Genomic DNA, 27,985 nt, shown 5'->3' on the forward strand with positions numbered 1-27,985 from the left:
TGTTCCTTTAGTTTTCTCATTTTGTGCAAGTGTGTCCCCCATGTTTCTCCCATGCAGAAATCCTCCTATTCATTTGAGACTTTAACCCTGATTTTGAGTTGCCTCTTTCCTCATACATGTTTCTGTCAATTTCTTTGCCTCAACCACCTCCAGTCTAGTTTTCGATCACTCCCTCCCCTCCACCTTGGATGAGTGTTTTCGGTACACTGAAATATCCATGACTGATTCCACATGGGGAGAAAAGTCCAGGCCAGAGCTAATCCCCATTTACGCATGACAGTGCTAGCCTGGCCCTGGCCTGCTTTTGGGCACCCAATGCAAAAGGAATGTGGAAGTTTCTGCCTTCCCTTTTTCATCGCAGGCGCAACTGGTGAGCATGCCGGGCCAGGTCTGTGTGCCCAGGGAAGAGTCGGGCCTTCCAGAGTCCCAGGAGGGACAGAAAATGCCCCATTCAGCTCCGCAGTGCTTTGTGGCGACATGGAGCCAAATGGGGCTTTTTTTAACTTCCAGGAAGGTGGGATTGCATCACAATGCAATCCCACCTTGGTAAACCTTTCTGCCACCACGGCAAAGCATGGTGGAACTTTTCCACCCCAGCGGCATGTGTGTACATGCTGACATCCAGTGCGGACTGTGTCCATCAGGGGAATCTCCCCCTGTTCATACACAGGAAATGACGGGGCATGCTGCTCCAGCACAAGAAACAGCAGTAGCACCATGCATAAGAGGTCCATATTTTAGCATTTAAAAAAACTGCACCCATGATATCGATATATCAATGCGTGCATGTACACACCCCAAAAATAGAAAGTAGGTAGTGTGATCACATCACCCATGATGTTATGGCTAATGACAACACACTTCCTTGAGAAATCTGATTATTAAGGCACACATGGAAGAAAATAAGCTGACTGCACAACTGTGAAAATTTACAATGTGGATGAACTTTCCCAAACCGATTCAAATGCTTGTAGTTCGCGTGTCAAAAAAATCAATAGTAAGTCAAGCATGTGGAAAAGCTCGACGTCTTTGGCCCACGAAATCCACATTTTTATCACTTGTTGTGTAAAGTCTTTTCATTTTTCTGTGTTGGCTCTACAGCCCATCAACTTCATTGGATGCCCTTAAATTGTAGTATTTTGGGAGAGGAAGAAAAGGATCTTTCTGGCCACACACTGTATCCCACACACACTCTTATCATGTCCCTCTGTGGTTCTCTCTTTTGTACAAAGAAAAGTCCCAAGAAATGAATACCTGAATACTTTCTCATGGCAGATTTTCAGGATGGCCAAAAGCTGTTCTTTTCAAATGGTACAAAATGTGAACCTCTATAGTGGTGGGAATCATAGGCTGTCATTTTTTTGAAAGGGAGGCAAGAAAGGGAGTTGTAATGTGTTATGAAAAGGGGAATGAAAGGATGAAGGCGAGACAAGGTGTCTTAACGGGGAATGTGATGTGAGAAATGTTCTTGAATGTATCTTGTAATGGAGGAGTCTGCAAAAGGGATGGGAAAATTACAAGGATTAGGGACAGAAAAAATGACCGTTTGAGATGTGACAGTACCTTAACTTTTATTAGGAGGAAATGCATTCACTCACATAAACTCACCCAGCTGCCTCTTGTTCAAGAGTGGGCCTTCGTCCATCCAGGCCAGTCGGTTTTGCAGAAGGCTCTCAGAAATGGGACCTCGAGCCACTTGCTTGGCTACATAACAGGCATCAAAGTTAAGTAAATACTATTGGAAAAGTTAAAAGAGGGATAGGAAACCGGCAAATCCCATGGATTGTGGCCTCCACGATAAAACTTCACAGTTATAGCTGGTATCCATTTTACGAGGTATTCCAAGAAGTACCCGATCACTTCTGACTCGCATGAATTGTACTGAATTACATGAACTTCTACTGACCATCCGTCCATCAACATAAGTTTTATCTGCTCAGACTAACAGCCGCACTCCAGCAGCTCCGGCTGAGGTCTTTCACATCCCTCACTGCACTTTAAGTGGAGAAGCAGGGGATTGAACCTGGGACCTTCTGCAGGCCAAGTGGATGCTCTACCACTGTGCTACGTCCCTTCTGACTTTAAAGAAAACAGGGAGTGGTATGCTAAATGGGACAGGGCACAGAATTAAGTATGAACTGCAGAAAAGTCTCACTTGTATTTAGACGACTCTGGTGATTACAGACATGCCCCGAATTGCCACGTTTCTACCACGCAGAAATCCTCAAGCGAACCCTGTGCTGCTGCAGACATCTCGTTCGTCTCAATAAAACTGGCATTGGCAGAAAGACTTTAAAAGCCTTAGACTCTTTATTTGTTTCAGCAATAGGTCACTGTAGCCAACCAATCACACAGAAACACACGGAGAGAAGACTTCTCTAAGACTATGAATGCTGAAGAAAGAAAACAAAAGAAATCCCTAGTTGTGTAGCAGCCAGCAAGCTGAGCCCCTAGGGGCAGGCCACCGTGTTTCAGCTAATCAGACCCAGAACTTAAATCCCTGTGCTTGTGCTGCTGGAAATGGCTTTTTAAAGACAAACAAACAATCCCAGTAAAAGGCTTCTTCTTTTTTTTGTAAAAAAGTGTCCATGAGCATCAATGCTCCACACACGAGTGGGTTGTCATTGCCTTCCTGGTGAACAATGAATGAGTCTAGTCATTTTCCACGGCCACTTCCCCCCCCCCCCCAGGGGCTCTGTTGTTAAAGCAGAGAGTTGTTCAGCATAACTGCCTTTGTTGGCACAAGTTTCAGCAAAAAGTTTCTTTTTAAGCAGGACAACTTTATACTTGCTGGGTGGAAGGAAAACATCTTCCCTAAAGAGGATCTGCTTCTATGAATGTTGTGCGGGTTACTTTTCCTGGCTATGCCCACTTATCTTTCATTTAGGTAATCTACAAAAACCAGGACTCTTCCTCTTCAGAAAGGCCTGACTAAAGAGAGAGAGAGGGTAATATAAGCATATAAAGACAATGGGTGGCATACATGTCAACACAGGAAACTGGAACGAGAAGCCACTGAAGTGTGGACTGAAATGCAACAGATTTAAGGCAATATTTGTTCATACAGCACAAAATTTATCAGAGGGATTACTTTTAAAGGACACAGTAAGGAATCTGCACACGTGTTTATGAAACCCCTGAACCAGAGATGTGTCACTTTATATACATTTTTTACATACTCAAGGTCTATTCTGTTTAAGAGACGACGGTCTAGGATACAGAAATGTACTTTGTCACATACTATCTGATTTCATCATCACTGTCCAGGCATTATAATAAAAACTATGAGTACCTATTGCCTGGATTTTTACAACCAAGCCTGGAAGAGACAAGCAGGATCTTTGTCCTTCTCACAACTTTTGAAATCAGTTCTCTTTTATTGCAAGTGAAACTGTAAGCAGAATTTCTATCGGACTCTTGATTCAAATTGGTGGAGGAGGTAGAATTGGGCTACCAAGATTGACTGGCTGTCTGCCAGGCATCCAGCTGGCCAATGCTACGTCACAGCCCCCCAGGTATAGGAAATGCTGTATTCCACGGGACACCCACCTTTTTGAGCCTTTGGAATTGTGACACTAGGCAATGGGCAGAATCACAAAATGGCTGCCACAGGAGACAGAGCCAACCACAAATTGTCAGGTCAAGGCAGAAGCTCTGTTTAACAGGATGCCTTTTAAACCATACAGCCAATCAGAAGCCCTGCTGGGCCAAAGCCCCACCTAGCCCTGGCCATTTTCCAAAAGCACTTAGTGGATGCCAGGAAAGTTGTGGGCAGTTTCCATGGAGCCCCCGGGCACCACTTTGGTTATGCCTGCAGTACTCCGTTGCAGTACCAGACAAGAGATAAGGCTGTCTGTCTTAAAGACATTGTTCTTCCACAGGTACTCAGTTGTTTTTGGTAGACATTATGACCTTTCAATATGCTGACAGCTTATCAGAGATTCCTTTCAGCAAGAACCACTGTCTTCTGGCGAAAAATCATGCTTCCTGCCACACTGCAAGCCCATGAAGCCTCATGCAGCTTTGGAAAGCTAGCGGGACTCTCCTAGGTCAGCACACACCACGTTCCTTCTCCCTTCAAAACTACGACCAAATAGCAACCCCACTGCATTTCTGCCTCCGAGTCATCAGCGTTTCAGACACGGGCAATGGCTGGAGACGTCAGGAGGTCAAATTTGATCAGCGGTCTGGAAATCACCCGGACCTCTTCACTGAGTGGGTTGGACTTCAGGTTCACACTCTGGAGAGACTCCATGGAGGCCAGCTTCTCCACCGGCACATCTGCAGCAAGAAAGAGGAGGATGAGAAGGAGGCACAGAACCAGCAACGGCAAGATTGGATGTCCGGGGAACATCAACTATGTAAACCCAGAAGGATTCCTAAAATAAATTAAAATAATTAACTCTCCAACCATCGAAAAACAGGGGGAAAGTCAGTGCTGGACTGAACAACTGATCACATAGTTCTCAAAAACCGTCATGTATTTAGAACACGACTCCATGCAGACTTCGTGGAGGGCTGCTTTCTGATTGGCACTCCTGCGGCCACGAAAAAGGATGAGGAGGCAAAAGAATCATCAATGGCAAGAATGGATGCAGGGGAACAGCAGCTCTGTAGACCCAGACATTTTTTTTTTTAATTACTGATGCCCCACAATAAATCTCCAGGCAGCAAAAAACCCAAAACACAACAAAATAAAACAGTGACACAGAAAACAGGCTGGGTTGGACGATTGACCAAATGTTCTCAAAACTAATCCTGCATTTAGAGCACAACTGCTTAAAAACTACAGCCCCAGAGACTTATGCAAATTATAATCCCCACAGCAACCCTGTTGCTACGAGGCAATGAAATGAAGTTCTAAACTAACGTAATCAATGGCGATTTATAATTAATGAAGCTATGCACATATCCATATTTATGAATGGCATTCAAAAGACTGAATAATCCTTTCCCCTTCCTTCTCCCATTTTCTCCTGGGTCCCAAGGACATCCTTAAACAATTAAAAAAGATACGTGCAATTCAACAAATAAAACTGAACAGAACTATAAAGGTTCGCGCTAGAACACAATTAAATCCCAGTTTGTTGCAAAAGGAAGAAATACAGCTTGATTGTCAAGTCCCCTGGTTCCCCCCACCTCTGTTCGTGCAGAGAGCCTGACAGAAGATTTCTGGCCAACTCTCAATAGCCTGTGACATCCAAATACACGAACGGGAGCTCTTCACGTCCACAAACCAGGCTAGGGGAGGCAAATGTTCTCCAGTTTGCCCAGGTAAATGTGTACACCCATTTGGGTGTCATCAAAATTGAAGTTTGTTTGCAATCTATACTCCATGTGAGAAGAGAGGGAGGAGCAAGAGAAACACATAGGCATAAAGAGAGCCAGTTTGGTGTAGTGGTTAGGAGTGCGGACTTCTAATCTGGCATGCCGGGTTCGATTCTGCGCTCCCCCACATGCAACCAGCTGGGTGACCTTGGGCTCGCCACGGCACTGATAAAACTGTTCTGACCGGGCAGGAATATCAGGGCTCTCTCAGCCTCACCCACCCCACAGGGTGTCTGTTGTGGGGAGAGGAATGGGAAGGCGACTGTAAGCCGCTTTGAGCCTCCTTCGGGTAGGGAAAAGCGGCATATAAGAACCAACTCTTCTTCTTCTTCTTCTAAACAAAGAAGGCTTGGTCCATTTCCCACAATAGTTAGGGTTGTGTGGGGAACGTGGGTTGGCTCCCCCCATGTTAGGGGCCTGTAACTCTGAACTGAGTTTGGTACTGACTGTTGTGTCTAAGAGCCATAAAGATCAATTTCATGTTCCCTGCTCCCCAGAAATGTCTCCCTTTAGCATCTCTTGACTAGTGAGGATGCTTTAAAGGTAGAGTAGTCATGTCTCCTCTGGGGGATAAGGATAAGGGTAGGAAACCCCCGAAAATTGGGAGATGGAATCTGGGGTATGGATGTGCACTTCAGCTTGCCTTGGCCACCCTGGTGATCACCAAAGCTTGAGGTGGCGTGTAGGAGGCCAGCGCCATGGTGCGGAGAGGCGGCGGCAGCGGTGCACCAGCCGGCAGCTGCATGCAGGCACTGTGCCTGTGTGCGGCTGGTGGCAGGCATGTTGCCGCTGCCCCTCCTCTCCACACCATGGTGCTGGCCTCCTACATGCCACCTCGGGCTTCAGGGATTGCCAAGGCGGCCGAGCTGAAGCGCACACCCCTAGTCTGGGGAGCTCAAAGAAATGCCAGCCTCCAGATGGGACCTTGGAATCCCTCAGAATTACATTTCATCTCCATACTATAGATTCCCAGGAGAAAATGGATGCTTTGGAGGCATTTTTACGGCATTATATCCCACTGTGGTCCCCGTCTTCCTCATGCTCCATCCTCCATCCGTGGCATGGTGGCTCTGGGGAACCAAGTTTAACTCCCCCACTCCTCTGTATGGAGCCAGCCGGGTGACCTTGGGCCAGTCACAGTCCTCTCTCTCAGAGCTCTCTCCACCCAACCTACCTCACAGGGTGTCAGTTGTGGGGAGAGGAAGGGAAAGGTGTTTGGCGTGAGCAGGGTATAAAAGACCAGCTCTTCTTCTCTTCTTCTTAACTGAGGGCTGAAGAATCGGTGTGGGAAAGAAAGTGGCTGATGCCAGAACTCCCCAGTGACAGCCCAACAAGATGTCAATAAACAAGGAATGAGTCTCTGGCTGATAATGGCCCCTGCATCACCAGACGCAGCTTCCTCTGCCACAAAATAAGTCTGCTATTTAAAAGCAGAACAAGAAGCAGCGCATCGCGTTACTCATAGAAAATGAATGCTTTAAGTAATGATTACTGACAGTGTCCTGGAAATAGCTCACCACCTCCATTAAATATAATTTTATACACGCATACATACACACACACAGAAAGAGGGAGGGACTGTTGCTCAGTTGCAGAATCTCAGCTTTGCCAGTTCAGTTCCTGGCATCTCAAATTAATAGGATCAGGTAGTGGTCAGAGTGTTGGACTACAGCGGTGGTTTTCAACCTGGGGGTCGGGACCGCTTTGTGGGGTCCAATGGCCCTTTCACATGGCAGGGCAAGAAGCTTGGCCGGGGGGGGGGGAGGGGTGCCATCTATACAACAGCCTTATGAGGTAGACTGGGATAGAGCGTTTGTCTGTCTGGAGCAGTGGAAAAGAGCGAGATCGGCATGGTGGGACAAGAGGCAAAACTGGACTGATAAACCCTGAGAAAGAAACCGATTTATATCCAATCATGAATCATGGATCTCCAGTGCCATTGGTCAGTTTTGGTTTAATTTCTGTGAAAGAACACTACAGGACCGTTTCTGCAGTGACTACAATTTCACAGCAGCACCCACAAAGCTGTGTGGAATTTCCTTACTTTCACAGCAAAATCTCCTCATTCAGGTGCTGCCCCGACTGTGCTCCCAGATTGCCACGCATTTTGTGAATCCAGAGAAAATGGGAGTTACCCCCCTCCCCTTGGAGGGAATTTGCAGTAAGCTAAAGTGGAACTCAAAAGTCGCATAGGTTTCCTCCACTGTTTCCCACCTCAAAATAAAGATGTTTGAGATCCGACCCATGTTGTGCCCCTGCCCGCCCTCCTCCACTCCACATTGTTTTTTTTAAAAAAACTGAACAGGATTATGTTACAACAAAATAGGACAAGCACAACACACACACCCTGCCTCCCCATCTCCCCCTACAGCAAGACTCAATGTTTGTTGTCAATTTCATGAAGAGAAATCCAGTCAGTTGCAGGCAGGGAGGCTACAAATGTTAATTTCACCCAGCAACCTCCTGCAGCTTTCCCAAAGTACTACAACAACAAAAAACACCTTCTTTGTTTTACAACACAGGAGTGATTTAACATAATGACAGGGTTTTTTTGGTGTTTTTTTTTTAAACATACTCTATATGGGGGGGGGGGGAGAAGGCAGGAGGAAACTGAGAGCACAGGATGCTTGCCTGAAGTGGCACACTTAATACCATTTCCCCCAAGCTGTCTTTTAAGTTAACAACATTTGAGTCCAATAGTACCTTTAAGACCAACAAAGATTTATTCACACTACGAAAGCTCACGCCTTGAATAAATCTTTGTTGGTCTTAAAGGTGCTATTGGACTCAAATTTTCTTGTGCCACTTCACATTAACACGGCTACCCACCTGAATCTCTTTTAATTTGTGCTGCTCCCGAGAAGACTTGGGGGGGGGGGGGGGTGAGCCGCACAGCACATGGAGGAGGGGAGCACTTGGGCACTTATCCCACAGGAAAGGGAGGAAGGGAGGGGGGAGGAAGGTTGTGGATGAGAGCAAACAAAAAACAAGGACGGGGTTGGTACTTCCCACCTGTGCCTCCGAAAAAAACACGAGAGGCAGGACCGGCTGCCGACCCCTCTGAAGTAAATGTGAATGGCATGATGCAAAACCAACCCTCAGTATTGCTGTTCAGAGACGACATGTGTGGAGAGCCAGGCGTAAATTCGATGTCAACTTCCAGAGACCAATATGAAGGAAAATCGTGGAAAAGCCTCAGGTAGGAAATCCCACCCTTTCCCAGGTGCTCACTAGGAGCCCTTGGGGCCAGTCGTATGTTCTAATGTACCTCTCAGCCTACTGTACCTCGCAGGGCTGTTGTGAGAAGAAAATGGAATGATGTAAACTAGTGTTGGGTACTTCGGCGTTCGAAGCAGCCATTCCCACCCGAAGCACCCAGTGCCGCAGCACAGGGAGGGGAGATGTGGGCGTTCCTGTACCACTTGGCGTACATGTGCAGAGCACCTGCGCATGTGTGCCAACAGGCATGTCAGTGCCTGCGCCTCCCCCCCCCTGCGGGCTGCTTCAGGTGGGAACAGCTGCTTTGGACACCGAAGCACCCAACCCTAACGTAAACTGCTCTGGTTCTCCATTGGGGAGAAAGGTGAATTAAAAGTGAATTAAAAATAACAGTTAGTAGGTGAGGTCAAAGTTCTTTACCTGAAATCCCAGGGAGTAGCTGCCAGGCTGAGTATTGACCTGGAGAGGCCAATGGTTTGAGTATTAGCCAGCTTCTTGGTGTCATTTAGATTCACTTTTACCTCATATATAACAACCACCCTTGTGTGGTTGACATTTCTGTTCTCTGCCTCACACCAGAAGAGATGGTGAGGGGGGATATGAAGGGAGTTCAGGCTTCCCACTGCAGGAGCCCGTTCTGGGACAGCCATTAGCATTGTGAATGCTCTCTTTGTGAGAAGTCTATGTGATCTTTGCTTCCCTTGCTGCCATCTTGCTGTTTCCCTAGCATGAGGCGCAGCAGATCAAGGCTGGGAGGAAAAGCACCAAGGCCTCTGGAGCAGAGCAGGCTGGCCATGGGAGGAGAAAGAACATCAGCCCACCATGGCTAGGACCCATTCTGTATATGTTGTATAAATAATGCACTTTCAATGCTCTTTTGCTGCTGAATTTTCCTGTGCGGAATAGAAAAAGCTACTTCTCAAGTGCATTATCCAATGGGTGTGGAATGCTGCAATGAGCAACCTTCTGCCATTCTGAACTTATGACTCCTGGTGAATCCACCGACATCAGTTCACCACTGTCCAGAACAGCAAACACTGAAATGGCTGACATCATATGTGCATAATCATTAAGTTGCCTTGTGATTTTCAGGGAGATCTTTTTGCTACCAATATGGTCGTCAGCCGTCTCTTATGGATGTTAGCTCCGTGTACACTCAGTTCTTCTCAGAGGCGTGAGACAGCCTCAGTTCCCATTTCGCTCCTAGGTTCATTAGATTGCTCCAGCTCCTTTCTTTTAGCTGCCTTGAAGAGGAGAGAAATGTGTGTCTAAACACCAGGTATGATAAAAGAGCTGCAGAAAATATTGACTGTAATCATGCTGTGTAATCATAGAAGATTAAGCTTTCATCTGGTCAACTTTCTGGAGATTAATGAACACCTGTCAAAATGATAGGGATGGATTTGGATCAGGACAGTGTGGGCAGAGAGAAGGGGCTTAGATCTCCCCCACTGCACCATTTTCCTAACTTGAAATAGCCTTGGAGGGTGCTATTTGCACAGTTGTAAAATTGTAGCATGCTGATAATCAGTACACATGCAGACTCCAATGGGATAGCTACTGCCTCTCCCAGCACTGTTTCGGGTCAGGAAAACAGTGAGGGGTGGAAAGGTCTAAGCACCTTCCTTTGCACAGTGTGGTCTGGCTCCCAATTGGGACGCTGCACATCTGGAAAGCATGGACCGTTATCATAGCAGGCCTCTTGACCAGGGGATATTCCTGGAGAAACGTAACATGGAATGAGGCCCTTAGAGAAGAAAGTACTCAGGTTAGATAGACCAAGGGTGCCAATATAAAGCAGACCTCCTTTAATATCTTTACGAGCCTGTCAACCAGTGGCTGAACAACAAAGCATCACAAGCCACAGTCAGCCCCTCTATCGATGGAGAAAGTACCATACTCTGCTTCTCCTTCCGCCTTTTCTATAGCCCAGATGACCACTGCAAAGTTGTTCCTGATTAAATAAAAGGTAGACTTTAGGGAAACTATTGTTAAGGTTGTCAGATCTGGGTTGGGAATTACCTGGACATTCGGGGAATACAGCCTAGGGAGGGCGGGATTATGGGAGGGGAGGGACCTCAGTGGGGTATAAGTCCATATGGTCCACCTTTCAAAGCAGCCATTTTCTCCAGGGGGAGCTGATCTCTGTTGCCTGGAGACGGTGTAATTCTAAGAGCTCTCCAGCCACCTCAACCCGAACTGTTGTGGAAAATGGACCTTCCTTGCTTAAGGACATGGGAACATAACGCAGTGCTTACCATGTGTTGTCAGGGAAACACAAGTGCATTAAACACGAAACACGTTTGTGTGAATGTGGTCCACTCTCCTGGCAAAATGGAAAGTCCTTTACAAACTTGCATGAGATACTGAGAATCCAGACCAGGGGTAGTCAAACTGCGGCCCTCCAGATGTCCATGGACTACAATTCCCATGAGCCCCTGAGGGGCTCATGGGAATTGTACTCCATGGACATCTGGAGGGCCGCCGTTTGACTACCCCTGATCCAGGCAGAAAGAAATCATAAACAAAGTCTGTTAAAGGGAATGACAGAAACAACTGGACTGAAGAACGTGCAGACTCAAGCAGTCAAAATAAAATCAAGGGGGCAACACTTTTAACTCCTGTTAGAACCCAAACATTTTAAGCACCACCACCTCCCTTCCCCCAGTGCCACCTGTATCATTCTGGAAGGGAGAGGCAAAAAGACAGAGGTGGAGCAAGAGGGTAAAGCAGAAGCGACCTATCTGTGCTGGTCTGGTCGCAATTTGATTCCCGAGGCAATATAATGCTGGGGAACCAGTGAAACGCCACCACAACAAAAAGGTAGTCCAGAGGAGAAGAGTGTCAAAGATATGAGACATATCAAATCTGTCCTGGCAGGCAAAAGTTTAATTTGGGGACAGTTCTGTCTCCAGTTCTAGGCCCACCAGAGGTCTACATTTGAAACATATCCTTATCCCTCCTAGAAGGAAATAACAGGGACAGGGCTGGCAAACAGATATGGCGCCAGAATCGCCAAACAGGAGGAGGAGAAAGATCTCGGCACCTGGTAATATCGCCAAATAAGAGGGGGGAGACTGCCAGTGGTGCGTTTGGAGGAGGTCTGATTTAGCGCACCGAACAGGCCAGCAATTCAAGCTATCTAATTTTTTTTTACTGGGGTTTCTGACTCATTTGTAAGAGAGGCTAATGTGGGTACACTCCCCCCCCCGAATGTTAATTATGTAGCGTCCTTTGAAGACATACCGCACACCAACTAATTACTTGAAAGGCCTTGATTTATGATCCAATTAATCTGAGACATGATTTATTTCTCTCTGAAACCAGTGTTTTCTTCAACATCCTACATCAGGGATAGTCAAACTGCGGCCCTCCAGATGTCCATGGACTACAATTCCCAGGAGCCCCTGCCAGCGAATGCTGGCAGGGGGCTCCTAGGAATTGTAGTCCATGGACATCTGGAGGGCCGCAGTTTGACTACCCCTGTTCTACATACTCTGTGGGTTCTGTGGTCTTGGGCTAACCATTATTTATTTACTTACACTTTTAGCATGCCGTCTCTCCAAGCTGTACATCATTCTCCTCTCTTCCATTTGTCCTCACAACGCCCCTGCGCGGTAAGCTAGGCTGAGAGAGTGCCCCATTAAGCTTCCTGGCAGAGTTCACATCTGAATCTGATCTCCCGTATCCTGTTTAACTCTTTAACCACTAATCAAAGCAGACGGGTTCGTGTAAAGACAAGTTTCCAACCTCAAAAGGGAATGGGGATAAAAACGAAAATAAAATCAGCTGACACCCCAACAAGGACCACTGCTCTAATACCCCTTCAAGGTATCCTGCAACTACGCTGAGGCCAATGAGATTATGCAAAGAACAAAGGGTTCTCTGCATTCATACGGACTTGGAGATCAAAAGTCTGCTTTGAATAGCAAGTGTTGCCATTAAGCATAGCAAAATGGTCAGTTCACACCACATGGTCCCGAGGGACTGGCATCGGTCTCTATTCAACTTCCCTGTGTGTGTCATTAACAACAGAGGGGAGGGGAGAAAGCAGTACCTCTCTTTCCTTGTCCCTGCTATTCCCATACTGGGAAGGAAAACAATATGTTTCAGATCTAGATCTCTGGGTCTATAACTGAAGACAGAACCTGTCCCCAAATTAACTACTTTTGCCTTTTCTCTTTAATGGCAAACGTTTCTAAGGCTGTTACTGCCCCATAAAGGTAAAGGTATCCCCTGTGCAAGCACCGAGTCATGTCTGACCCTTGGGGTGACGCCCTCTAGCGTTTTCTTGGCAGACTCAATACGGGGTGGTTTGCCAGTGCCTTCCCCAGTCATTACCGTTTACCCCCCAGCAAGCTGGGTACTCATTTTACCGACCTCGGAAGGATGGAAGGCTGAGTCAACCTTGAGCCGGCTGCTGGGATTGAACTTCCAACCTCATGGGTAAAGCTTTCAGGCGGCTGCCTTACCACTCTGCGCCACAAGAGGCTCTTTACTGCCCCATAGCCAGGCATTAATAGTGCAAGGCCATTCTGAAATGAGCGTCCATTAGCTCCTTGAATTTGAAAATCTCCCAAGAGCTGAAATAGCTCAGTGAAATGCCATCTTGTCTATTGGCTTTGATCATTCCCCCCACCCCAAAATAAAGAATTCAAAGAAAGCAAAGATATGAGAAGGGAGAGATGACGGCCTTTAGGGGTCTTTTATTCCACCTTCAAAGTACAAGCTTGCATATTCAGGGACAAAGCTCAGTGGAGTCTATAGTGCTCCTGCAGTGCCTTAGCAGGAAATTAGACGGGAGGAGGCTAAGGATTATCTCTGCAGAGAGAAATCCATAAATGCTTTCTCAAGGCCTCAGTTTGGATTTATATTATGACTCATGCCAATCAGGTGGCATCCCAATGCCATGTAGATAAAAATCTAGGGGCCATTCCGCACTCGATAAATACATGAAATACTCGATAAATACTGAAATGCTTACCTTATGAAGAGGCCGTAATTTTGGCGTCTTGCACAATGTCGCCAACCACCCATGTCCATCCAGCAAACCTCAAGCAACATCTGCCATTTTAAAGTGGTAGTTGGGGAATAACATAAAGTGGATTCCTCAGCCTCTGTAGCGCGAGCTACAGAAGAGCAACTAGCAAGCCGCATGCTAAAGAAATGTATGGAGGCGAAGAAGCACTATCTCCACAATGTCCCGCCCTTGCACCCGCCTCCCTTTCCCTTCTCCCGGGGATGGGGTGTTGTCGTTTTTTTACAGCAAACTGCCTGAAGCAACGAATAGGTGTTCAATCGTGCAGGCAAAGCCATAAAGAATTTTCCCCAAAGTTGTCACACAAAGCATGCCTCTCTAAAGCCCCCCCTCCCCCATAATCAGGAACGAGATTAATTTTTTAAAGATTCCAGACTTGTGATTCCATAAGAGATGGCATTATAAAAAGCACTATGATCAGATGAATAGGCTTTTAATGGAGAAGTTTTACTTTATAAAAAAAATTAGCGGGCATCACGGGCCCTTTAAAACATTGCAGAAAGAGACTGGCTGCCTGGTTTGTTTGCCAGGCGGAAGAGAGTCACGTGTAAAGTGCGTTGCTCTCTTCCGCTATTTCAAGCAGCGCTTGTGGAGTGTAAGAAGCGCAAGAAGGCGGAAGACGAAAGCAAGAGAGCCAAAAGGTGAGGAATGGCCGGAGGCAAGATAATTTTTAGTGCTGTGCCATTTCGCTTGAGTAACGCTATTTTTTTGTGCAAAAATGCCCTAGATTTATTTATTTATTATATTTATATACCATCCTCCCCGAGGGCTCAGCGCAGTTTACATAAGAACAAACAACAATACATAAAACAATCTATAAACACTTGAATAACTTTACAATAATAACTCATGGTTGTAACCGTATACCAATGTAACAGTATAAATAATATAGACAATACAACAGTGCAACAATACAAACAGGTCCAGAGCATGTTGGTGGAATTCTGAGGGGGGGCAGGGGGGGAGCAGGGGCCTTCCAGTCGCTGTTGATTGGGTCTGGTCTCAACCAAATGCCTGGCGGAAGAGCTCCTTTTTGCAGGCCCTGCGGAACTGTTTGAGATGTGGTGGATGGCATAAGTAGCAGGTGAAATGATGAATTTCCTAGCAGTAAAGAGGTCTATATTTCCTATTTGACTTTATGCAGGGCTTCCGAGAACAAACGACAAAGAGTTCTGAGTCCAGAATCTCTTTGAGTCACTTCAAGGGCTCTTACTGTCTCCACTTCACAAGCTTTTTCTTCCTTAAGTCTATACAAAACGTAAACAGATCAGCTGCTTTTGATTTCACAGAGGTATTAGGATGCATTGTCAGGACAGCCTGCTTCAAACTACCCACTCCTGCCGTAAAACTACTGACCTTAGAGGCAGTGCTGAGCAAAGAGCAGGAGGGGCTATACTAGGAAATGCTCTCTACTCTGTCTTCCAGATGATTTAAAAATGCGGTTAGATAGGCCCACAGCTAAACATGGAGGACAGGCCCTCAATGATGACTATAAGGAAAGTCCAAAGTTAGAGGCAGCAAACCACTGAATATCAGGGCTGGGAGGCAACATCAAGGGAGGGCTTGCTGGCCCTAGGGTAACTGGTGGGCCACATTATGGGGCACTAGATGGGACCACTGTGACTCAGTGGCATGGCATCTGTTTGGCATGCAGAAAGTCCCAGGTTGAATCCCCAATATCTTCAGCTGAAAGGATCAGATAGTCGGTGTTGTGAAATACCTCTATCCAAGATACGGCCTGTCAGAAAAGACAATACTGACCTAGATAGATAAATGGCTGGCTTCCATAAAAGGCAGCCACATGCGTACACAAAAAGATCCCACAAAGCTCTACTGCAGCAAAATAAAACAGAAGTCAAGTTGCAACTTAGAGTATAACGAAGTTTATTCCACTGTAAGCTTCCATGAATCAAGAGCAAGTTTATTCAGATACTGTATTCACTTCTGCAATAAACTCTGTGAGCCTTTCAGTTGCCATTTGATTTCTGTTTTCTTATATGTACCAAAGTGAGTATTCAGGAATCAAAGATTGCCTACAAACATGCTTTTAATTTTAAAAAAGCAGGTCAAGGACCTCCTTAAGGCAAAGTGGCTTGGGGTTACAAGGTGTTTAGCTTGTTCCTTGCCTAACCCTCATCTGCCCAGAAAACTGCCCCATGTAAAGCAGGTTCCTGTATACCTGCAAAATTCAAAACACAGCACAGAAATCTATGGAAGGCATACATCAAGACATAGTGGCCAGCGGGGGCATGGAAAATGGTTACTCTCCACCCCATGCATTACAGTGTCAGACTACAATTTATTTATATTTATTGGATTTATAGCCTGCCATTCTCGAAAATCGGCTTGCAGCAGGTCACACAAAAGGAAAACCCATACAATAAAATCCAATAAAACCCATTAAAACCTCCAATTACTACAATACACAAGAAATCCTGACAGATGGCAACCCCCCCCCAAAAAAAAACCATGGCCCTCCTTAAAACAGGAAGGCCTTGCAAGGCCTTCAGCATCAAGATGTTCAGGCACCAATGCCAATCTAAGAGACCCAAGTCCATCCCCCACACTAACACAGATGCCTACTGGGTGACCATGGGCCAGTCACACACAGTCAGCCTAACCTACCTCAGAGGACTGTTGTGCGGCCGAAACAGAGGAGAGGAGAACAGCATAAGCCACTTGGGGTCCCCACTGGGGCAGAAGGCAGGGGTATAAACAAAGTAAGCACCCAAGCAAAAATGTTATGAGGTAAATAAATAATTCTGTCCCAGAGAGTTCCTCCCAAGGCTGTTTTTCTTGACAATAGAGAGAAATGGGTCAGAACACAGTTCTGATTGTGCCTAGCCCCTTTCCCACTGGGTATACCAAAGCTATAATCTTGAGTCACAAATTGGTCTGTCATTTGGCAATGATTCACTGTTCACTGTGACACGGGCCCACGGCCTGCACAGGGGACCCCTGGGGGGATCTGCACATCCTCACTATCTGCACCTGCTTGGCAGAAAGACATTTGCCAGGCAATCTTCTCTTCAGGCCTTCCCAGGCTGTAGCATTGGCTCCCCCTAAACTTGGCCAGAACGAGTGACACGCTTGCCTCAGGCTGACAAACTGCTGGCCAAAGAGAACTAAACTGCTCATAATGAAGGGAATCTAAATTACATCCCATAGTACCTTCGGGACACACTCTGTATGGCAGGAACCTGCAATCAAAACTTGGCCTCACAAAGGCAGCGGCTTTGCTTCCTCCCTGCAGCTGCCTGGTGGCCGGGATTTCGGAGGGAACATTCTGGGCACTTTGAGACCTCCGAGGGGGTGGGGGGTGGAAAGAGAGCTTCAGAACTAGCAAGAGATTTGCCACTCGAGCCAACTAGGGATTATGTTCCTTCTAAAAATGACGAAGGCCCCTGAAAATACTGTCTGACCTTTTAACAAGAGATAGCCAACAAAGATATTTTGCCCATTGAGCTTTCAAACTTTCCCCTATAATCCTAAAAAGCAGAAACGTTCATTAAAATCAGTCCATGTTCTAGTAGATGTCTGATTCTGTAGGCTGAAGCGCCTTGTATTGGTGCAGTGTCCACCGTCTATGCAATAAACATCAGTGAGGATTCATTTTCTGCTCTTACTCCTGTCATCAGGAATACCCTGTTGGAGAGCTCCAAGCCTCCAACGGTAGAGCTACACCTTTCTACATCCACTGACTTCAGTGAAACAGCCATGTGAGTTTTACACACACAGGTAAGTACTGTCAAATGGCAGCCAACTCATGGTGACCTCAGCAAGGGGCTTTCAAGGCAAGTGAGAAGCAGAGGTGGTTTGCTGTTGCCGTCTTCAGGTGGTCTCTCTTCTATGTACTGACTGGGCTCAGCTTCCAAGACTAGCTTCCATCATACAGGGAGATTTACACTTCATCCTAGTCATACTCTTCTACACTCGCGACTCCATCGGAAAGGATGCCGCTCTGTTTAGCATGCTGTTGTAAAGCTCCTTTGACTATTTCATTCTGTGCCCCCTTCAAGTCCCCTCCCCCAGATATTATTATTACATTTTGGAATGCAGTATATTGCTCACTTGAGCTCATGAAACTGCCTTATCCTGAGTCAGACCAGAGTGTCTGCCAGGATTAATACTGTCTACTCTGATGGGCAGCAATTCTCCAGGGTTTCAGGCAGACGTCTTTCATGTCGCTTTCTAGCTGAGCCTTTTGCCTGGAGAAGCTAGACTGAACCTTCTCCGTGCAAAACCAGCGTTCTACCACTGAGCTACTTGGCCAAAAACAAATACCGATTAGCTGAAAATCTAATGGCAGCCCTTCTGGGATTTAAATGAGGTTGCTCAAGCAACTAATCCGCTTTGATCTCCTGTACTAAATGATGCATGGGCTTTGCTTCGGGGGGGGGGGGGGGAGAATTATCTGTATCACTGCGCTGTCTGATAAAAAAATCAATACAAAATTAATAAACTCTGAAAAAAAAAAACCATACCATTCTCTAATGTTACAGTCTTGCCCTGCTAATTATAGTACAATTTTCACAAGGGGTAGACTTGTGGCATTAAGATGGGAAAGTACATGAGAAAAAAAAAACAACCACCTCATTATTCGCAATTAAAGACGGGTGAGGGGTTTTTTTGTTCGTGTTATAATAATGACACGAATTCCTGGCCTGACAGGAAATAACAACTATCCCGCCTCCCCAAGAGTTAATTGCCACTGCCAAATCTTCCAGGCTGTAGTAATTAGATCCTTGTTAGGTGTGAAAACCCATTATGTTATCCATTATTACTATGATTCTCATTTGGCCATATAAGCACTCCTAAACAAGAATTAATAATTCTGCTGAAATAAACACAATGTGTGTATCTCTGTGTAACTTTATGTCTCCCCCATGCTCCCCCCCCCCCCCACAAAAAAAGGAAGGGTGTCCAAAGAAATATTGAAAACGACTTCTTGGTGGATTAGATCTGCAGCCCTACAGATTCATTTAGAAGTGAATCCCATTCAGTGCAAGGGGATTTACTTTCAGAAAACATGGATAGCGTGGTTTGTAAGGTCCCCCAAACATGAGAGGTTTCCACTTCAAATGGAATTTCAACAACATAACCTAAGAAGATAAGAAGAGCCCTGCTGGATCAAACCTGTGGCCCATCTAGTCCACTATCCTGTTTCACCCAGTGGCAAACCACTTCTAGGGCCATCAACTATAGATTCAGAAATACCTGGAAAGTTGAGGGTGAAGCCTAGGAAGGTGGGATTTAAGGAGAGAAGGGAAGTCAGTAGGCCATACAGTCCACATACCAAAGCAGTCACCTCCAGAAGAAGTCGAATAGATGTTTTTCATAAATTAAAAAAAATTAAAAAGCAATCTGTCGAGTCTGAAGATCCATTTTAATCCCAGGAGATATCCACCCCCCACCCGGATGCTGTGAGCCTTAACCACTTCCTCTGGAGGCCCAACAACAGGGCATAGAGGCCGAAGCCTTCCCCTCATATTGCCTTCTGGCTTACCATTTCTGAATGTGGAAATTCCCTGTAATCATCATGGCTTGCAGCTACTGATATACCTATCCTACAGCCAGTCTGAGAGGGGCAGTATATGAATCAAACTATGAATTAAAAATGAATAAAAATCGTGTAAAGAGGAACATGATGAAACCAGGAAGGCAGACAGTAGCAACCCAACAAAAAAGAAGGGAAGGTTAGGTCACCTGCCCTAGCCCAACTCTACTATTCAGGGGGTTAAAAGTTTATGGCCCAGCCTCGCAGGTAATACGGCCAACATCACTTATGATAGGTCGACAAAGAATCAAGTGTCCTAGATAACACAAAACTCACACCAAGGCTGTACCAATTGTTGTCTCCTTGTTGTCATGCAAGATGGATGGAGCCTCTCCCCAGGGTAACTGGAGCTATAGCTGCCCATTTAACCCCTGCCATGTTCAGCAGCAAGTTCCATCTACAATGCGGCACAGCGCAACTGTGTCACAAGCATGGTTTTCTTTCAAATGTGAGCAGAGATGTGCTTCACGCTGGGCCTATGTTTCATCATGGGGTACTACCATTTATCTGCATGCTAATTTACTGCCTTCACAGGTTTTATCTGCCTTAGTCCTATCTCAGATATAATCACCCATTTTCTTAGGCACTCAACTAACCCTTCATGGCAATTGATTCCCCCTGGCAATTAACTCCGCCAGTCCCAAGCTCTACCTATACGAAAGGGTTGAGGAAATTCTGTTTCACTGTATTTGACGACATGTGCATGAGCACAAAAGCCAATACCCTCAATAAAACTTTTTGGGTTTTAAGGGCGTCACTGGACTCCAAACTTCCTTCTGCTACTCCAGACCAACAGATAGCCTCTCACAAACTGCAGCTTTCTTCAGGTTAAAGTGAGTGAAGCATGTGACAACTGGCTGTTGACAAGCCATCTCCTGTAAAGCTGATTGCTTCTAAATGTTCAGAGAGGGTCCGCTGAGATTCCCTTGCAGTGGGAGCTAGTGGTCGGCAGACTGCTCATGTGAAAAGCAATTGCTTCGGAGCATGAATGTACAGAAATGCAGTGACTAATTTCATACTGAACTTGGTTGAAACAGATGGTTCAGCCTTCTGGGAGAGAAGACCTCTTGATTGGTAAGAGCCTGCTGGCTTCCCAATAGCTCTGCTTAGACTTTGGTAAATAAACGACGTATGATGAGGGTATCAGAAGTGTTGACTGCTTTCTTCGCCAAAGGTGGCCAAATCCCTGCAAATGCTGTCATATGAATTTCTTCTCACCACTTGGGGAAGTGAGGAACCAACAGCTTCGTTTCCATGGCACATTCAATTTCTGGGTTGCATCCATGCCACTTCTCTCTGCCTTGGCTGCCTAACTCCAGGAGAAGTTTGGGGAGGGGAGGAATCTTCATAACAGCATCCATTTCCCAGGCTTTCCTTATCCACAGTACATTATTTATCCAAGTTAGTTTTGGCATGATCTTTCTAGGAAGAATGCTACCTAACTTGGCCAGTGCCAGGTTTGGGGGGTCCCTGGTTAGAAAGTGTCCAGGCCAAGGTTGCTAACCACCAGGCAGTGACTGGAGGTCTTCTACTATTACCACTACTCTCCAGAACAGCTCCCCTTGAGAAAATGGCTCCTTAAAGAGGTGGGTTCTATGGCATTATGCCCCAAACCTCTCTTCTCAGGCTCCACCCTCAAATCTCCAGGGGTTCCCCAGCCAGGCCCCTTCCCTCTCTGCCCACTTTCAGTCCCTCTCTCGTACCTTCCTTCCTTCCTCCCTCCCTCCCCGCACCTGCTAGTTAGCTCTTTTTGCAACTCGACCTAGATGGTCAAGGCTAGCCCCATCTCATTTCAGCAGCTAAGCAAGGTCAGCCCTGAATAGTATCTGGATGGGAGACCACCAAGGAAGGCCAGGGCCATGACTCAGAAGTAGGCCATGGACAACCACTAAACAAACAAGCAAGCCACTTTGGAACGTCTCTTGCCTTGAAGACCCTACAGGTTGGCACCTGTTGGGATCGACTAAGAGGACACTGTCCTCCAACATCCACCATTTTTGCATCTCCAATGAAAGGGACTAGAGCAGGAATCCCCAACCAGGGGTCTGTGGATACTTAGGGCTCCATGGGAGATCTGGAGTTGGTCTGCAGCCTTAATTGGCTCAGCGACAATTAGGGAACCAGCTGCTTCGTTTCTCCCCCTCCTCCCCTCTCAAGCATGAGTGATATCTCTCATGGATTCTGTACCTGGGAGGGAGTGAAGTCTGCATGTCTAACTCCAGTTAAACCGCCTCCTGTCTCTTACACTTTATTTTCCGAGAGCGGAAAGAGCCTCAATATTCTCAGCTGCAACAGACATTTGTCATCTAGACACCTAAACTACTCCTTAACTACTAGTGATAGTCAGGGTACAAAAAACCACCAGCTATGGCCAAGGCTGTTATATTTACAAAAGGTGCAAATCCTTCCTCCCTCAAGTTGGGCATGAACAGCAAATAAGTGAAAGTGATAGACTATGAAGTATACACATTAATCTATTCCCCCCCCCAATACCCGTAAAGACATTTAATCCACTTTAAGCTTGACAGATTTAAATGCTGATATTTTCTAGTCTTAAATTAGAAAAAAGCCTTTGATCTGCAAACTCTAATTTGCACTCATTATCTTACATACTGCTGTTACTTAAATAAATTGCTAGAGAGCTATTGCTTTCTATTATTATTATTGTTGTTGTTGTTATTGTTATGATGATGATGATGATGATGATGATGATGATGATGATGATGATGATTTGATTTATTTCCCACCACTCCCTGGATAGGCCCGTGGTGGGTAACAGCAGTCTTAAAACCTCAGTTAAAACCCCATTAAAAGACATTAAAAATGTCCAACATGGCAGCCACAATCCCATTTCAAGCCCACCTACAAAGGCGATAGAGAAGGGAAGAGGTGATGTGCTTCGGACCCCCCAGGGGGGACAACGTTCTACCTCACGACCCCAGCCTCAACTATAAACCTGGTGGAAGAACTCTGTTTTACAGGCCCTGCGGAAAGCTGAGAAATCCCTCAGGGCCTGCAGCTCACCCGGGAGCTCATTCCACCAGGTAGGGGCCAGGACAAAAAAGGCCCTGGCCCTGGTTGAGGCTAGGCGCGCTTCTCTAGGGCCGGGAACGACCAGTAGATTTTCTCCCCCAGAGCGCAAGGCCCTACGGGGGACATAGGGCGATAGGCGATCCCTCAAGTTCTTTCTGAAAATTAAGATATGCCAAACTCCCCAAATCACCAATCATCCACCAAAGGTTTATTTCACATAAAGAAAATTCCATAAGCATCTTTCCCAGGTTAAAAGGTTGGATTTAAATGAGGAATGAATCAAGAGTCTTTCTCCACTTTTCACACTAGGGCTGCCAGCCTCCAGGCAGGAATTAGGAATTACAGTTTATCTCTAGACTACAGAGCTCAGTTCCCCTGGAGAAAACAGTGAGCTCTATGTACCCCATAAATAATAAATAGGTGAGGGGGGAGCTAAGAAAGAGGAGGCGGATGAAGAACCTTGAAGCTTCAAACAGCCCTGGTCTCAGCCACAGGCCCTGTGGAACTCTTGACACACCACCAGGGCCTGGATCTCAGCTGACAACTCATTCCACCAGGTTGGCTCTGGTTGGGACCAGGGAAACATCTTTGGGGCCGGGGATAACCAGCAAATTGGTGTTCAGAGAACATCATTCTCTCTAGGGAACGTATTGGGCCCAGACTGCATAGGGCCTTAAGGGACAGTCCCAAAACCTTGAACCTGACTGCAGCTGACTGTTGCATGGCTCACTGCGGCAAGGTTTTTAGGGGCTAGATATAAGCCCTACCCCCCCCTCCCTCCCATCACTTGCCGGTGCACAGGAAGGATCTGGCAAGCCTATTTCACACTAATATAGAACTCCCTCGCACCTCTTTTTATTTTTTTAAAAAAATTGTAAGTCAATGACAGTGTTAATTGATGCTTCAAATTTCTCCTTGGTCGACAACAGAAACCATGCATGGCCCTTGCCTGCTAACTGCTGTTTGACAGTGATTTCTGCTCATTATCAAACCTGTCGCAATTAGCAACAGACCGCATTCTCATCAAGAACATCAAGAAGCTTGCAGGATCCTGGCTCAGTTTATATTCCAGGTCAAATATTGTTAAGAAGATGCAACTGAAGTCTGCTGGAAGGTCCAAAGTGACAAACTACGGTATGCAATCTGTTAGCAAATCAGAACCAGAAAACAGGATTTACAGTGGATTTTCAAATCATGGCTGGTACTAACCATGTGTACACGTCCTGCGCTATCAAGTCACCCCCAGAGCATGGTGCTTCTGTGACCCCCAACATGTCCAACTGATAACAGCCTGGTTCAGGTCTTGCAAACGGCAAGCAGTGGCTTCCTTCAATGAATCAACTCATCTCACGTTGGATGCCTCTTCTCCTGCCGCCTTCAACTTCCCACGGCATTGTTCTCTTTTCCAGTGACAACTGTCTTCTCATAATGTGACCAAGGTACGATCTAGTCTCAGACCAGCTGGAAGGGAGAGTTCAGGCTTGATTTGTCTTTTTTGGGTGGTGTTAAATGACAAATCAGAGTCCTGGTTGCTGCTCTATCCCTGCAGAGGATGCTCTACCAGTGACATGACCTGTGAAATTACTAATCCGAATCCTCTGAGAATACAAAATTAAAGCAAACAGCCTGATCAAAAAATCCTCATCCTTTGAGAAGACCGGCTTTGTTTTTAGACGCCTCACTGGGGAGAAAAATGGGGTATATATAAATTAAACAAATAAAATGAAAAAGCCACAGATTCCATACAGCTATTCTCAGATGTTTAAGGTGATGGCCACGTCTTATGAAATCTCTGCTTTTTATTTATGATTTAGGACCGACAGAGTCCTCCTGGTGAAAAAGTGAAGAGATCCATGCAGCCGATGCCAGGTTTCTACAGTTCTTTCTCAATGCAGTGTTTACACTACAGATCTTTTGCAGAGACTGGTGCTCCACTACTATGGGCATGCCACATATATGGGCTAGCACGCAGGGACAGGAACCGTTTTAACATGATGATGGCCATATGCTATTTCATGAATTGAGGGCTTACCGATACCGATTGGATTTTACCCATTGGATTTTATTTATTTATGAGCAGACAGTGTAATGTGGCGGTAAAGAAGGCAAATGCAGTCTTGGACTGTATCAACAGAGGCATTACAATGAAATCGCAAGATGTCATAGTCCCGCTGTCTACCGCATTGGTCAGACTGCAACTGGAGTACTGTGTACTGTGTACTGTTCTGGAAGCCTCAATTTAAAAAGGACGTGAACAAAATTGAGAGGGTTCAGAGGGAGAGCAGCAAGAATGATCCGGGACCAGGGGGCCAAGCCCTATGAGGGAAGGCTGAATGGAATGTTCAGCCCGAAGAAGAGGAAGTTGAGAAGAGACATCTCGGCTCTCTATAAGTATCTGAGAGGCTGTCACTTGGAGGAGGGCAGGGAGCAATTCCTGTTGACAGCAGAGGACAGGACTCGCAGTAATGGCTTTAAACTACATGTAGAACAGTACCAGTTACCCATCAGGAATATTTTTTCCACCGGCAGAGTAGTTCAGCAGTAGAATCAGTTGCATAAGGAGGTGGTGAGCTTCCCGTCACTGGCAGTCTTCAAGCAGTGGCTGGACAGATACTTATCCTGGATGCTTTGGGCTGATCCTGCACTGAGCAGGAGGATGGACTAGATGGCCTGTATGGCCCCTTCCAATTCTAGGATTCTATGATTTATTTTGGGACCTACCCTGATCAAGGGAGGAGATTAATTCCAAGATGAATGCTAGCAACACAAAGCAGAAGCAGGAAGAAAATCAATGTGCAGCATGAAAAACATTTAAAGTCTCGAGGAAAGGGCTGTACACAAATGAAATCTTTAAATAAAATTAGCACACTGCTCCGGAGGTGGCTGCACCGTGTGTATTGGGTCCTCCCCAGATTAATGGATGCAGTAGTAGAACTCACCCAGCATAAACCAATAAAGATGTGCCAGCAAGTTCCTTCTATGTATCACTTGAAGTCAGAATTTCATTCATTAAGTCTTGGGAACATCTAGTAATGACAACAGCAAAGCAAAGAAATAAGACCTTGTGAATTTGCAGTCAGACTGTAAATTGATTTTTTTCCCTTACAGCCGAACTGCCTCTGCTTGCATTTCAGTTAATCTTCAAGGGTAGAAATGAGCTCAGAGTAAATTGATGATGCCCTTTTGTAACACACCTCACAGCATGTGCCAAAGTCAGCCTTACAAGCCTTCGTTCACCTAGTAGGGGATAAATGATAGCCCTGTCAGTTTACCAACCGTGATAAGTAGAACCGATTGCCTTTCGAGAAAAGTAAGTTATTTAACTCATTCTGTTTCTGCAAAGAATCAAAACAAGCATAAATCTCTGGCAAGAACCTCCCAGATCAGGAGAAGGAAAATCTCAGTTATAAGAATGAATTCTCTGTTAAGAGGACAAGTCGAATGCTACTCTGAGGAAGGTGCTAGAGAACCTACCGGGGCCACTGGGATAAAAAACAACAACCCTTTTATCAGAAGATAAAAGGGTTTGGTACATGAAAGCTTATATATTCTGAATAAAGCTTTGTTGGTCTTAAAGGTGCCCCTGAACTCAGACTTTGTACTAGTGATGACAGTGTTCCAGAAAAGTTTCTGACACCTCCTAGCAGAGTGCCCAATTCCTCTAAAACACTGTTTTAGTTTGTAAAAATATCCTTCTTCCCATGCTTCCCAAGGCTGTATGGAAGACAGATTGCTTTGCAAGCAGGGACTGCTGTATCTTTGTGGAATTTGCATTCTGAGGCTTTCCAGAGCAGTTCCCTATTCATCTTCTCCCATGACTAATCTCCTTCCCCGTATCTCTCTTCGAAAACAAAAAAATATATATCCATAATTTTTGAAAGCAGAATTATGCGAGAAAGGAGGTATAAATGAAAAGAGTTTGTATATTGTAGGCAGAGCTTTGATGTCTTCGAGATGTAGATTTGGACCTCAAGAATCAGATACTCTGCAACCTTGTATGGGATGTGCATGCCCCGCAAGCAGAAGTGTTAGTGTGTCTTTGGATTTAGTGTGACTTTCCCTGCACAAGTTTCTAGTGAGCTGTGCAAAGCTGTCTCCTTCTGCTCACATGAAGGCATCTTTTGCACAACTCCCTTAAGGTTCCTAATACAACTGAGATCTAAACAGGATGACGATGGAAAATGGCAGTGCATTGAAGAGAGTATTGGCTGATTCACACCTGGCTGTTCATCACCTGTGTCTGCTGCACTGTCCTTGATTTTCCCATGTGAGTGAACCATCACAGGTCAAACGCTATCAACAGAACTGCTTTCAGATCACAAACAATGTTTCGGAATAGCCCGTTGAGAGATGATCAGTTGTTGAACCATCCAGTGAAAAGGTCTGGAGGTAAAATTTATTAACTGCGTGACTATAGATCAAATCCTGCATAACACACATTAGCATTATTTACCCTTAGCATTTGCTCTATTTAAACAACGAAACCCTGTCGTCAGGTTTCAAACCAAAATAAGCATCCACACACAAAGAAAAGGACTAGGGATAAGGGAAGTCAATGGAAGGAAGCAGGGGGCAGGCTTAGTGAGTTTGGGGCCCCCTGACAATGTCTCGTATAGGGCCCTAGAATGAGCACCCCTGCCAGGGGTTGTCTTTGCCCCATGCACAGCTGATGGGACTGACCACTGCTGCCAGAAGTAGCACAATATTGCTCTTTGTTGCGCGGGGCAGAGTTATGCCTGGTTGGGGGCCCTCCCAGCATGGGGGCTCAAGGTAGTTGCCATGGCTGTCCATTGAGTTCCCTGGAGGGAAGTTATGGTTTCAATATCCATAGTTCTTGTTCTAACAAGAACCAGCTTTGGAAATCCTTAGGGCAGGGGTAGTCAACCTGTGGTCCTCCAGATATTCATGGACTACAATTCCCAGGAGCCCCTGCCAGCATTTGAATCCAAGCAGGGTTAGCCCTGGTCAGAATTTGGATGGGAGACCACCAAGGAATATCAATGGCAAACTATCTGTTTGTCTCTTGCCTTGAAAACCTTGAGAGATCACCATAAGTCAGCTATGACTTCATGGCATTTCCTACCACCTGTTCCTTCCTACTAATCTGTTTGGGTGACTTGGAAGGAGCTATGGCCCTATCCTGTAAAATACATAAATAAATGCTTCAAATTATGTTGATACCAACAATGTCATCCTGAAATTAGAAGAACTAAAGAAAGGCCATTTTGCATATTTCCCTGCATGAACGTTACTACTGTGCAAGAAACTTGCATGTAAACTGTGTTTACACTGATCACAAGTGATGAGTGCATGCATGTCTATTTAACTCTATACTCCTGTAAAAAGGCACAAGTAGTCAGTGAACATATAATCTATACAGGAACAGTATAACAGAAGGATAAGGAAACTCATTGTTACACTGGTGAAATTCAGTCTTTAATCTCTTTCAATGGGTTTTCCTTATACAAAACTTTACTCAATAGCTCTTTTTACAAAAGATACCTGCCTCTTTACTGAATTTTCACAGCAGTCCTCTTTTCTCACATTTGTACATCAGAGATTCATTGTGTTTCTTTATTTTTTTTTGCGCCGATGAATAAAGGCATAACTCTGTTGGAGGCTTTTTATGTGTAATGTTCTCTGCTAGTGCTCAGGTTGATAACACAGCAACAGAAGTCCCAGTAAGTACAATTAAGGGACGAATTCATGTCTGTTCCATTGCTATAGCTGCACGTACTTGTCGAGGAGCAGAGATTGGGTGAAACATGCAGCCCAAACAAAGGCCCTTTGGGTTAATTTAGAACTATATC

General features: G+C 45.7%; 1 protein-coding gene and 1 long non-coding RNA gene across 7 annotated transcripts in view; both read right to left on the reverse strand.

The window, feature by feature from the left end:
• Nucleotides 1-2,288: 2,288 nt before the first annotated feature.
• LRRC20 (leucine rich repeat containing 20) overlaps nucleotides 2,289-27,985 on the reverse strand; it is a 109,967-nt gene continuing 84,270 nt past the window's right edge. For all 6 annotated transcript variants that reach the window (XM_077350485.1, XM_077350484.1, XM_077350481.1 and 3 more), the window contains one exon: nucleotides 2,289-4,281. In XM_077350485.1, the coding sequence (XP_077206600.1) occupies nucleotides 4,136-4,281 (146 nt within the window). In that variant the 3' untranslated portion in view covers nucleotides 2,289-4,135. The remainder of the gene's footprint in view (nucleotides 4,282-27,985) is intronic.
• LOC143843821 (uncharacterized) lies at nucleotides 23,044-26,923 on the reverse strand. The gene is made up of 2 exons (XR_013233703.1): nucleotides 26,395-26,923; nucleotides 23,044-25,201 (listed from the first exon to the last, which is right to left on the reverse strand). It is a non-coding gene; the product is annotated as an uncharacterized LOC143843821 (long non-coding RNA).

This window comes from Paroedura picta, chromosome 8, assembly GCF_049243985.1.
Source record: "Paroedura picta isolate Pp20150507F chromosome 8, Ppicta_v3.0, whole genome shotgun sequence".
Lineage (NCBI taxonomy): Eukaryota > Metazoa > Chordata > Lepidosauria > Squamata > Gekkonidae > Paroedura > Paroedura picta.